Raw genomic sequence first — 12568 nt, 5'->3', positions numbered from 1 at the left:
GCCTGGAGGAGAAGAGGATTTTAGTGACATCTCGGTCCTCTGTCAGGGTATAAAGGCAGTCCCATACTTCACATTTTTATTGAAGGGACCCCTGGAAAAATGCTGCAAATGCAGCAAGGCTCGTATCAGCGGGGCTCTTGCTGCAGGACGTGTCTGCTGAGCCTGGCAGACCTGTCCCCCAGCTGCAAGCGGGGAGCAAGTATTTTGCACTGCACCATGGAGCCCTAAAGCCCCCAGTCCTCCCCCTGCCACCTTGTCCCCACAGCAGGGATGGGCACACAGCATCCTTCCTGGGTGGCCACCTGGCCAGGGCTGGCCACGGCTCTGTGTGGAGGCCCCAGCAGCCTCGCTCAGCCTTGGCAAGCTGTGGGAATGGCCTCCTTCCCTGTCTTTTTTTTTTTTCTTCATTTGCTCACTTATTAAGAACTGTAGCAGCAGCAAAAAATAAAAACCTAAATATCATGTGTCTGTCTGAGTGCGCTTTGCTGCAGAGTTACAGGCAACAACAGTTACATTCCCCACGCCTGAGAGAGATTACGAGGGAGGGCGCAGGAATGTGCATCTGGCAGCACTTTGTATCTTGGCCATTTCATTGTTTTCCCTGCATCTGAGGTTCCCGAAGTTTGGGTTGTGGAGGGCTGTTTAATCCAGAGAGTATCAGGTCAGGGCTGCATAACATTTTTCTCTGAGGGGAAACACCATTCAAAAAAACCTGAGGATGGTTGTAAATAAAAGGTCCCCCCCATCCAGGCTGCCTGCAGAAGTAGCTGGGAGCTGTATTTGGGGATCCTGACCTACCACAGCAACAGGGGGGAGCAAATTTCAATTTAAAGCCCAGGAAAATGTAGCTGCACTATGCCAAAACCTTAATAGCTTTGCTTAAGGCCTGGGGCCAGGAACAGAATCTGAATTAACTATTCCAATTTTGGTTTAATTGCATAGATTTTTAGATAATATTTATAATAAAAGTATCTTATTAGAAATGCAGATCACTAAGATTAGGTTCTCGGGGACCTAGTCCCAACATTTTTCCTAAAAGAGAGAGGATATTTGAAATCTTAAAGTAATTAAAGATAAATACTGACAATTAACCTGCATTATTATTTGGACAATCTCAGAATATCCTTTAACTTACCTTGAAAAGGAGAGTACACTAGCAATGGAATTCTGACCAGAAATTTTTCTGTGATACTTTTCTTTTACTTGCTTTTCTAACATACAGATATGTTATTCACTTGCTCCAAAATGTTGTAAACAGCTGTTTTTGGCAGATGCCTGCAGCAGAGGTGGATGTTGCTGTGCCTTAGCTTTGCTGTGCGCGCCTGCATGTGCACGTGGGAGAGAGCCTGTATAATTTAAGGGAGAATCCCTTCCTTCCTAAAAGAACAGGCAGTAATTATCAGTTGTTATGAAGTGATTTTTATTGTGTCTGGGAAACTGCAGAACACAGCAGTAGAATTGTGCTTGTTAAAAAATAGTGATGTATGAGAACGAAGCAAGTAAGGCATGCCCTGGCACAGCCCCCTTGTAAGCAGTGGATGTTTGAAGGGACGTTGCGTAGGTACATTGTACCCCTGTGAGAACTTTTTCATAGTGATTTGTATATTTTGCAGTATTTTATTTTTATTTGTAACTTTTTGTGCCTTGTGCATCGCTGGAGTGATAAAATGTACCAGTTCCATGTAAACCATGACAGCAAGTGAGTCTGTTGCTAATGGCTCCTGCAATGGCACCACGTTCGTGTTGTCCTGAAGTGGAACGCTGGACGTCTGCAATCTGACTTGGAGCAGGAGTATTTTGCTGCTGGGGGCAGTTCTTTTATTGCGTTACTGCCGTAAGCTGGGGTTTGTTTACCTGGCTGCTGTGCTCCAGGTCAGGCGACGCTGCTGGAGGAGAGGATGTTTGTCATTCCTGGGAGCTGTGGAGCACACTCGAGGCAGGTGGGCAGCCAGGCTGCCGGGTGCCACGGAGTTGGGAAAGGGGTCAGCACGTGGCCAGGCAGCCCGCGGGAGCCCACGGAGGGATTTTGAGGGACCGGGAGGGTGATGCAAAGTGTGGTGTAACACAAAGTCCGTGCATGAGATCAGGAGTGGACCTGAAAGAGCTGTGCAGTGGGCAAGCCACAGGCTGCTTTGCCATCTCTTATTTCTGCTAGGCTTCTGTTCAAGTTTTTTCCTATTTAAGCCATTACTTCTTCACATTTGTCTTCAGATAAAACCCTGTGGCATTGTTTGGGGATGGTCATAGCAAGAAGGGCTATGGCACATCCCCACAAAGACCAGAGGGGCTTGGGGCTCCCTTCCAGTTCTTTGTGCATGTATTTTGCAGTTCCCTGCAATGTCTTGTGAAATATCCCACCCTGGCACTGCATCTAATCCCATGAAGCCATCAGTGCTTCTCGGCTCTGTCTGGAGAGAGGTGACACGTTCCTGCCGCAGATGAGCGTGGGTAGGTGTGGGGCTTCGTCCCGGGCTGGTAAGAGCGTGTTGTGTCGGCATGCAGAGCAGAGAGCGCTCAGCCAGGCCGAGCTTTCCTGCAGCGTGCGGACTGGAGGCCCCATGTAAAAACACTTGGCGTTATTCCCGGATGTTTGATTTCTCCAAAATCAGCGTTTGCAGGGCCCTAGGAGCTCAGGAGACAGCTGTGTTGCCCAGCTCTCTGCCTGCTGTGGGTGACTTCTCTGCCCCCCTTTTCCATGCAGCAGCTGAAGGAGAGGGGTCTGACTGAGTTTAGGTGGCTGTGGGAAGTTTAACTGCTTCCAGTCCCCTTTCCAGTGCAGAGCACCTGGAGCAAGCAGCCTGCCCCCTGCTCCCTGGCTGCCTCTTGGCCTCTGATCATCTTGCTGGTGTGCCATGCTCTGCAGTCCCTCAGAGAGGGGTCTGTCCCCGCAGCGTGTCACTTCAAACTGGAGACAGGCAGTAATGCTGCAGCTGGCCTGACCTGGCCTTGTGACTCTCTGGGTGTATGGGGGTGACTCCTACAGTACAAGGTTTGCTCAACAAAAACCCTCTTGTCCCCGGCTGCGCAGGACAACAAAGCCCTTCAGAGCGCTTGGCCCTGGTTCTCTGCCCTGTACCAGATGCTGATGTCAGAGACGGAGCAGCACATCCCTCCTGAGCCGGGCGAGGGGCGGAGGGCTCCTGCCTCCTTCAGGCTGCCTTGGCACAGGGCATATCCAGCCTGGAGCTCTGAGTACTGGCACTGCCTCATCCCCAGGCTTTTACCTTCTCCTGCCCCTTCCCACTCTACTGAACTGTGGTGTGATAACTCTTGCCTGGGGAAGTCTTAGGATCCAGAGGAGCCAGCTCATGGCACCCTGTGGCAGAGCTCTGGGTCTCTGTTCCTATTGAGGGGATGGGGCTGTGACTCAAGTAGCTCATGTCAAACTTTGTCATATCCTAGTGAGCCCTGTCTGTGCAGCAGCATGCACAGAAACATGAAACTGTGCTACTGTCATTCTGGATCTCTTGAGAAATCAGCTTTGTCCCAACTGGCCACATCCTGTTATTTTGAGACATCATGGTAGGAGGATACCATGGCTTCATTTCCTAATAACAGGCAGCAGAGCACTCAGTGTGCTGCTCGTTGGTCACCCAAGGTGACAGTATACTCATAGATGAACCATTCCCAGACCTCCACAGCCCCTTATGTGGGGATGGCAAATGTTAACTCTCTGAAGAGCAAGAAACGATGGTGATGGGATGAAAATGAGGAATGGAGGAGTGCTAACTTCTTTTTCTCTTTGTGAAAGAAGAAAACAGACTACAGATATTTTGTAGAACCTCCTTGACTGATACAGGAAAAGAGTGCTGGGAGGAATTGCTCCGTGTTTGAGGGAGGCAGTTGGGTGAGATGTTCCAGTCTGGTCCTTCCTGGCACTCTTGCACTTGCCTTTTAAGTTCTATATGGTACAAATGCTGACTTCCCATGAAGGTCTCCAAGGCAGCATGTTGATGCTGAGATCTGCCTCTTTTCTGTACCCTGTGCCATAGAGTTTATGGAGATATAGTGTGTGAAGGTTTTTTCTAAACTGGTGCCTGCAGAGCTGAGCTTCTGCAGGAAGGCTCAGACACAGAGATGCTGCAATGCTCCCCTGTTCTCACAGGGCTGTAGCAGGGGACAGGTGCATGTGAGGTATCTCTTCAGCATTGTCTAGCTTTGTTTTGAACTGGAATTATTCCACCTCAGCTAATTGTCCTCTACATCAGCACCTAGAAGGATAAATACTAAGGGCTGGGAAGTGCACGAGCAGTGTGTTAAGGGCTGCTGAATCGGGTAGCTCGCTAGAGGTGAGGCTGCCATAGCTTCATCTCCCCACGTCCTGACAGCAGTGAGGCTAAGCATGTGTTCCTGGTAAACAACACACACATATGTATGGTTCTTCTGTACATAGGCACATGGCCAGCTGCACAGATCAACGCAGACAGTAACACTCAGCACACTCACACAGCACCAGCGGACTCAGGGCCTAGACAGACAAATGCGACGACCAGCTGCCCGCTTACATGTGACTGGCTCCTTTCATCCCCTTACCCCTCTGTTTTCCCCACACTGGTTTCCTCCCTTCCCCCACCTTTGTTTATTCCCCTAACCATCCCAAGATGCTCTTTGCCTGCATCCCATAATGAGTCCCATACCCATAGAGGCAGTATCAGTCTGTAAGATGATCTGGAGAGCCTTTCCCTTGACTCACTGTGATGGTTTTCACCCCAGACAATGGGGCTGATGGCTCTCATGCACCGGGGAGGCTTGGGGCAGGGTGCTGTGTTTGTGGGATTAAATTATCTCAGTCCCTTACCCGTCACTGTCCCTCTGCACTGCTGTTAGTGCTCCTCTGTGTGTCATTGTGTGTGGAGCTGAGCCCTTCATCACAGCAGTCTGTCTGGTTGACCCCTCCTTGGCCAAGTGCACCTTTGGCCTCCTCAGGCCATGCTGGAGATGCTCCACCTTAGTTGTGCCAGCTCCTGGCTGCTGCCCGATGTGACTGCCTGTAGCTCCATTCCCATCCAGTCTCTTTGGCCATCACCTTTCCATGTATAGCTCAGCTGGATAACACTAGCTGGGAGGAGCTCTCGAAGGCAGTGGGACAGATCTGTGTATTAGCACAGAGGAAAAACAACCGTGTATTTTCCTAGGGGTGATTTGTGAGCTCCCTGAGGGTATAGGCACGTTTCACTTGCATGTAGCCATGGTCACCATGTTCTAGATAAGCTTTCTTGCCCGTAGCAGACACCGCTGCCATCTGGCTGTTCAGGGTCTTCAGCACCTGCTGTGAGGGTGGTACCTCGCTTCCCCTTTCTTGGTTGCAAATTCAGTGCCAGGGCTCTACACCGTTGTTGGATAGTGCTGAATACTGTCACAAGGCAGCACTTGCACGGCTGTGAGCATGCTGAAAAGGGAGCACAGGAAAGCGGTGAACTCTCTTGGGAGTGTGCCGAGAGCTCAGGCAGAGCGAGAGGCGAGAAAGCCAGCAGCCGGGCTCTCCTCCTCCTCAAACTGCCCTCACCCTCCTGCCACACCTGCTGCTCCCCAAAAGCTGTCACAGGCTTTTTAACTTTTTTTTTTTGTAAACCACCCTCCCCAAATCGGGGCATGCCCACTCCCATGCTCCTTCCCCACATTGAATTCCCACCCCTCCACCCATCTTTCTTGTCCTTCCTACTTCTTACGCCTGCCCAGCTTCCCTCTCCTCAGCCAAAGCAGTCTACAGCCATCGCCAGGAGCCTCCCTGAACTGCTGCTCTGCTGGGCAGCGGGCATCGCGTGTGGCAGGATCTGGGCCAGACCTGGTGCTGGGGTCCCATGAGACCCATCAGAGGAGACAGGCTTCTCCCAGTCTGGCTCTTGACGTGGTTCCTTGACCTGGCTTCATGCAGCAGGCACGTGTTGAGAAGGGAGACGACTGAGCTGCACTGGAGTTACTCGGATTTTTCACCTCTGACTTGATAGCCCCTGTTCTGAAGGGGTCTAGGCGGGATTCACGGATGAGAGCATTTCTCTTCCCACCCATTTTGGTCTCTCACACAGCACTGAGCCAGAAGACATCACCCAGGCTCTCTCCCTGGATCATGTGTCCTTCAGAAGCGGTTTAGATTTCCCCAGTTCAGGATACAGGCGGAGAAAAGTATACCAGTCCCAGGAGGCTAATTCTCTGCAAACACAGTGCTATTCATGGATATTACCTTAAAGCAAAGTCCTGGGCACTTGCCTGCGCTGCAGCCAGGGCCCTGGGTGGGAGCAGAGGGAGGATTTTGGCAGCTGTGGATCTGGCTGGGAGCTCAGCCCCTCAGCGGGGAAGGTAGAACTGGGTGGGAAGCGTGCAGACTGCATTTCCGAGCCAAATGGGGGTGTGGAGCTGCGGGAGACCCGTGCACAAGGGCCACCAGGTCCTCCTGGTCGTGGCTGTGGTGGGCTGGTAGGAAGGTGGCAGAGATGGCATCCAAGAAAACAGCAGCTGCATGGAGATGCTGCTGTTATTTACAAGGAAGAAGGGGTGAAGAAGACTTTGGTGTGGCACAGAAAAGACTTGGTAGGACAAGGAGATTTTTAAGACTGCGAAAAAAGAGAGCTGTCCTGCTAGACTGGCATGTGGGTCCTGTGCTGGGCAGAGCTTAGCCCACAGCTCGGGCCTGGCAGTGCCATTAGCGATCTGTGACGCTGTAGCACTTGACATGGGCCGAGGGACTGTTTCTCTTCGAGGAGGAGGGCTGGTGCTGGAGAAGGTGGCCGGAGAGGAGGCATGGTGCCCAAAGGAGAGGGATGCCGCTGGCAGGGTAGTGCCATTGGCAGTGTCTTGCTGCGTCTCTGCTGCAGAGGCTGTGCCTGCAGGGCCACCCAGGGAGGGCCAGTTGTCCCCAGCAGCCATGTGCCACCAGATTCAGCAGAACGGGAGCTGTGCTGGTTGCCATGACAACCAGGACTGGTCATATGACCCGCTCCACTTTCTAAATATAAATTTGTTTCACACAGTGTATGTGACTCCATGGAAACCAAATGTTAGGCAAGAAAGATTGCATAAAAATGAACAAAACACAGAATGACTCCAAGCGCTAGAGAGACACTGCGGGCAATGCCGGAGGGGCTCAGGGCTGCCCCGGGCATCTGCCTTTGCTGGGGCTCATGGTAGTGCAGGCATGGCCGTGTCCTTTCTGCAAAGCCTGGGGTGGACACGAGTGTTGGTGTAGGCATCTCTGCCACCAAGGGACTTCTGTGGGCTTCTCTCACTGGCAAATCCTGTTTGCAGCATCAGGTGCCGTCAAACACAGACCCGGCTTCCTTGGCTGCACCCTGCAGCCGTTCTTTGTGCTGTTGGATCTCAGCAGAAGCGCGGTGTGACTCTGAGCAAGTGGGAAGAGCAGAATGCAGAACTTTAATTCAAACCTTTCCCACAGCTAGAGGCATCCTCTTCATTTGCTCCAAGGCTTGGTGCTCTTGAAATAAGATCGTAAAATTATAGAAGAATTTAAATGGAAAGGGACTTTTGGAGGTCTCTGGCCCAACTCCCTGTTCAGAGTTAGGTCAGGTTGCTCAGGGCCTGCATTTGTGGTTTTGGGATTGTTTTGTTTTACCTTGGGCTGCGTGTTCAGGAGAGCTAGCACATCTTCAGGGAGCTCAGGCTTTTAAGCGCACAGATGTTTCCTCCCTAGGATCCTTCTTTGAAAGGGAATGGGGATTTCCTGCAGTTTAAAAATGGGAAGTGATTTTCCTCTATTGAGCAAGGCTGAACTTGTCTCAGGGGGTCAGTCAGCATGGGATGGACTGATATGTGTGGGCCCTTTGCTCCCTGTTGCCTCACTTTGCTGCATAAAACTCCTCTTGGCTTTCTTTTTTTCCACCACTGGGAGGGGATCACATTGCCAGGTGGTCTGGAACAGGATGAGTTGGGCTGCTGCTAACTTGATGAGGAAGAGTGGGAAAGAAAAGAAAAACAAAATAGTCAGGAAGTCAGAAGAGGTGGAGTGGGAGAGGCATCCCCACTACCTCCTTGCTGGATGTGCTGCCCTGTTCAGGGCTGGCTCAGCTGGGTGGCAAATGCCAGGGCTTCCATGTGCAGGCTGTAGCTGGTGCTCTTCTTTGTGTGGAGCATCCAGGATGTCCAACCCATTGTCGTTCCCTTCAGACACGCTTATAGACAACTTGTGCTTAGCAACACCCGCACCGGCTGTCCTCCTCTCCCTGACATCCCTAACCCAATGCCAGTGGGTGTGTTTCTGCAGACAGCAAATTAAAAACATCACTTGTTATGGAGAATGAGGCCTGCTGGGCCATGGACTTCTGGTCCTAGGAAATCTAATAGGAGGAAAGTGCTTGCATTCTTGGTTTTGAATGTTTTGAGAGATACTCTGGTCCCTTTTCCAGGCAGCAAATACAGATACAGGAAGATTTCACTGGGGTCATATGTTCTCTGCTCGCATTGTTCAGATTTCCTGTTTCCTCAACGGTGTGTTGCAGGCATCCTTTTCAGGTCCAGATCTGCCTGTCCACCACCGCGCGGCAGCTGGTGACGCTCCCACGAGTGACAGTGGGCGGAGTGGCGTTGAGGGTTTCTCTCAGCTCAAAGGCACTGCAGGAGCTGCAAGATTTGGAAGGCAGAAGGAACTGCTAGCCCATCCAGCCCGAGCTTCTGCACTGCTGGGCCAGGGGCCTCAGGGTCCCATCTTTTTCTCTGATTGGAATAGAGCAGGTCTTCTAGAAGAGGCACTTAATCTTGATGGAGGGACTACAAAAAGTGCACAGCCCCCTGGTAAGCCGTTCCGGTTGATACTTATGGTTGGCAGATTCTTTTCAAACTGAGCCTGGCTAGTTTCAGCTTCCAGTCACTGTCTGCCGTTCTGTTTTTACTGGTTCATAATGCTCTCTGCTGGTATTGGAACCTCCTCTCCGTGTAGACAGTCCTCTGCTGTGAGTTGCTGTTCTCATAAACTCTCCTGGCAATACCTCTCCTAAAAATAGGAACAACCGATCAAAGTGCCAGCAGTCTTGCTGAGCTGTCTAAGGAAGAGGTGTGCAAGCAGAAGTGCCTCACTTTTCCTGTGACATGTGGCTGGGCTGAGGGTGTGCCCTGGTAAGAGCTGGGTTTAGGGAGAGGTTTGAAGCCCATCTGGCGGTGCTGTGCCAGCAGTGGTGCTGGGCTCTGGAACACCATCCATCGGCCGCTTCCTATCTCTGTGCTGTCTCCTGGCTCCCCTCTCTGTCTTGTCTCGGCAGCAGGATTACCTATCATTACGTGCCAGGTTACCCCAAACTTTTCTCATATGGGTGTGCACACATGGCTCCAGTTTAACTGTGATGCCAGAAGGGACTGCAGAGGGTCTAGCTCGGACAGAGTTGTGTCTGCTGAGGAAAACAGAGTAAGAAAGTCTCTCCTGTTACTCAGATCTGCTGTTTTGGCAGAGAAGGGACAATGTGTTGCCATCACGGCCCCGCTGGCACTCTCGTTTCTGAAAGGATGCACTGCTGAGTGTGCCAAAACTGAGGTGCTTAATCTGTGAGGTATGATAGAGCCCAACTCCATAGGCTACTGCCCCACACTATCTATTCCAGAGCCTCCTGGTATCTTTGTTTCAATGAGTGTAGGGTGGTGAGGAGTAGAGGATGAAGCCAAGTTTTGTTTCTTCTTTGATTCCTCCCATATGCCTTTTTCAGTTCCTCTTTCCCCTACAGAGTATCAGTTTGGAGCAGAGCTGCTACAGGAATGGCAGTTGAAGTGCGTGTGGGAGGGGATTGCTCCGGGACCAGTTAGGGGCTCTAACACAGAAGTGGTCCCGGCATCCAGAGGATCTTTCTCTGCAGTCCCCATGGGGAGATAAAGTCCAATAGCGAGCTGCTGCTTAGGATCACATTTCTCTCTAAAACAAAAGGAAGAGATCCACGCATCCGTACTCCACACAAATCCGAGCAAACCAATCCCCCATTGTTTACAAGAACTTCTGCATTTGGCAGCGCTGGGGTTTTCCTCATGTTCAGTCCTCTTCACCATCATTCACAGACTGTTGTGCTCACAACACTTCTTTATTGGCAAAATCAGAAACAAAGGTAGAAATATTAGTAACTCAAAAATAGAATTAGTAACTGCAAAACATAATGCTGCTGTGCTTTTTTTGAAGGGATATGCTTTTTGGCAAGGACTATACCTAAAACATTGGCTTAGCTTTGGTCTTTGTACTATTTCCACGTAACTTTTCCTGATGTCCACTTCATACTGTCTACATCCGTCTCTTGGCATAGCCTTTAAGAGTGCAACCGTGGCACCTATTTTAAAAAGACCTCTTCTCCTCCTGCAGTCCATTAGGGAGACCTGAAGCAACACTGAAAATGTGACTCAAAGGATAATGGGGCAATTGCAGAGCTTCCTTTCCGCAAACCAGCCGTATCTGACCCTGCAGGATACTGGTGCTGAGCATGTGAAATGAAGTAAAACCATGGGCCCCTCAAGTGAGCTGGACGTTGTCTTGACCTGCCTGGCACATGGGATGGCTATGGGACTGTATCAAGAAAGAGGGGTAGCAGGAATGGATAGGGCTTCAGTTCCAGAAGGGAAAGAAGGTGTTAAGGACAGGAACTGCAAGTGTGCAGTAAAAATGTGTGAAATTCTCTACCTTCAAGATTCTGGAACAGAACCCAGGGCTGGATTATCCCAAATTCCTCTTTAAGGGTGATCATGCACAGCAGAGGTAGTCTGCTGTAACTTTATCTTCAAGGCCAGAGATCTGTGCAGTGAATCTGAGGGACCCAACCTGCTGCCAAATTCTTCATGAGCTGATATACTCCCACACTGCGGAACTTCTTTTTTTCTTCAGTGTGCTTCTGCAAACAATAATGGGGGGGGGGCATTACCCATGTGATGAAGAGAGTTCAGGAGCTGTCCCAGGAGTTTTCCCAGCACTCTGTGCTATCCCTTGGAATATGCTGGGAGAGAGACTGGTTTTGTGGTTCAAAAAATGGCTTGGGGCTATGATGCTGTCTGTTCTGATCTGCATGTTACTTGATCGTGAACCTCTGAATGCCTTTTTAGCCCTGGCTTTCTCACCAGACCCACCTGTGTATGGGACAAGGTTTGTGTGTGGGTAAGGTGCAAGGAAGCCTGCAGTGAGTTATTTTCAGTCTTGACTGAGGGTAAAACCAAACAAAAGGGTGATGCTGGATATTAGGGCCGTACTGCAGGTGTCAGGGCTGCGTGAGCAAGTTTCTGGTGGTGCCAGTATGCAGCTGTGAAGAACTGGAAATAAGTATGTGGTTGTTGAAGCCATGTTAAAAGTGACATTGCATAGTGAAACCAGGCATTTCTGAAAACACCCATACCATGCTGGAGAAGAACTCAGATAACCCAGAGGTAAAACGGGGATAGCTTAATCTTTCTGTCATATTCATGAGGTTTAATGTTTTCATCAGTAGGATTCAGAGCTTTCACAGAAAGCTATGTGAAAAAGAAGTGTTTCAGTGACACGTATGGAGGGGTCCTGCCCCTGTGATCACAGAACAGGCATGGTTGTGCTAGTTTCACAGAGACAAGAATTTCATTTAGTGCATTTCTAGGCAATAGCATAACATTAACAATAATGAGGACATGTGCCTTTGGGCCAGCTGATGTGTAAGAGAGAGTTTTCACTTGCATCTTAAGCTGAGATCTGTAAAGAATAAAAAAAAAAACCAAATAGTAACATAAACTGTGAAAGCTTCTGCTTTCTCACATGTACAGCAGGGTGAGCGGAACTGTAAATTGATTTGATTAAACCGTAGAGAGCAGAAACACAGGGAATAGGAATAGATGGTGGAGATCCTACCGATTAATTTTGCATACCACCCTGCTAGCCATAGGCATGCAGAGCATGAGATTTGAGTCTTACACCCAGTAGAATCTGTTCGTATCTCCTGACCTAACTTGTTCAATTCATGTTGGGCCAGCTGAGCCTCCCAGGCTATATCTCTGCTCAAGGAGAGGAGCTAAAATCTGAGTCAGCTCCATCTGGGCTGCAGTGGTGAGACAGCATTGATCTCGCACTGGCCCTGGGTCTGTGTGGCTGCCTGGCAGCCTGTCACCTGTCTGTACAAGTACGCTCGATGAGGCACAAACACCAAGTCATTCTCAAGTTCAGTGCCTCTTGAGAGCCCCTGTAATCAGTTTTCTGAAACTGAAAAGAAACATAAAATAGACTTTTGGCTCCAAGATCATTAAACATCCCTTTTATTCTGGGTTGGAACAGAGTTGGAGTTCCACTCAGACTGATGTGTAGGAGAAGGACCCATCACAAGTTTCTTCCTAATGGTACTGTCAGCGTTTGAACATTATATTCAGGCAGATGCTGAAGCTCTGCCTGTTCCCTGGACATGACTGCTTGTGAACTGCATGCAGCCACTTCAGACCTGTACCCCGCTGTGTCGGAAGGCATTTCCTGGGTAGAGATTAGCTCCCATGGTATAAATAATTCAATTTCACACATTTTTCCCTTGTTCTCTTGTATTTCTTCCTTTGAAGGCAATGCAAACAAACAAACAAAAATTAGTATGCTGCATGCCTGGTTTGCCTTAGGGATTGTGGAAAGGCAGAGTGGAGCTCTCTGGATGTGAGC

General features: G+C 50.0%; 1 protein-coding gene across 5 annotated transcripts in view; it reads left to right on the top strand.

Moving 5' to 3' along the window:
• GAS7 (growth arrest specific 7) overlaps positions 1 to 12568 on the top strand; it is a 91605-nt gene that overhangs the window by 22630 nt on the left and 56407 nt on the right. The window contains exon 1 of one of the 5 annotated variants that reach the window (XM_086762137.1): positions 8650 to 8742. The exons of the other annotated variants lie outside the window; for them this stretch is intronic. Coding sequence (XP_086618263.1) covers positions 8710 to 8742 — 33 coding nt within the window. The 5' untranslated portion in view covers positions 8650 to 8709. Of the gene's footprint in view, positions 1 to 8649; positions 8743 to 12568 lie in introns of those variants that run through there. 5 annotated transcript variants of the gene reach the window in all.

The sequence above is a fragment of the Chlamydotis macqueenii genome, chromosome 18, assembly GCF_036417535.1.
Source record: "Chlamydotis macqueenii isolate bChlMac1 chromosome 18, bChlMac1.mat, whole genome shotgun sequence".
NCBI lineage: Eukaryota > Metazoa > Chordata > Aves > Otidiformes > Otididae > Chlamydotis > Chlamydotis macqueenii.
Note: the sequence above shows the minus strand (reverse complement) of the source record. Positions and strands in the feature narration are given on the sequence as shown.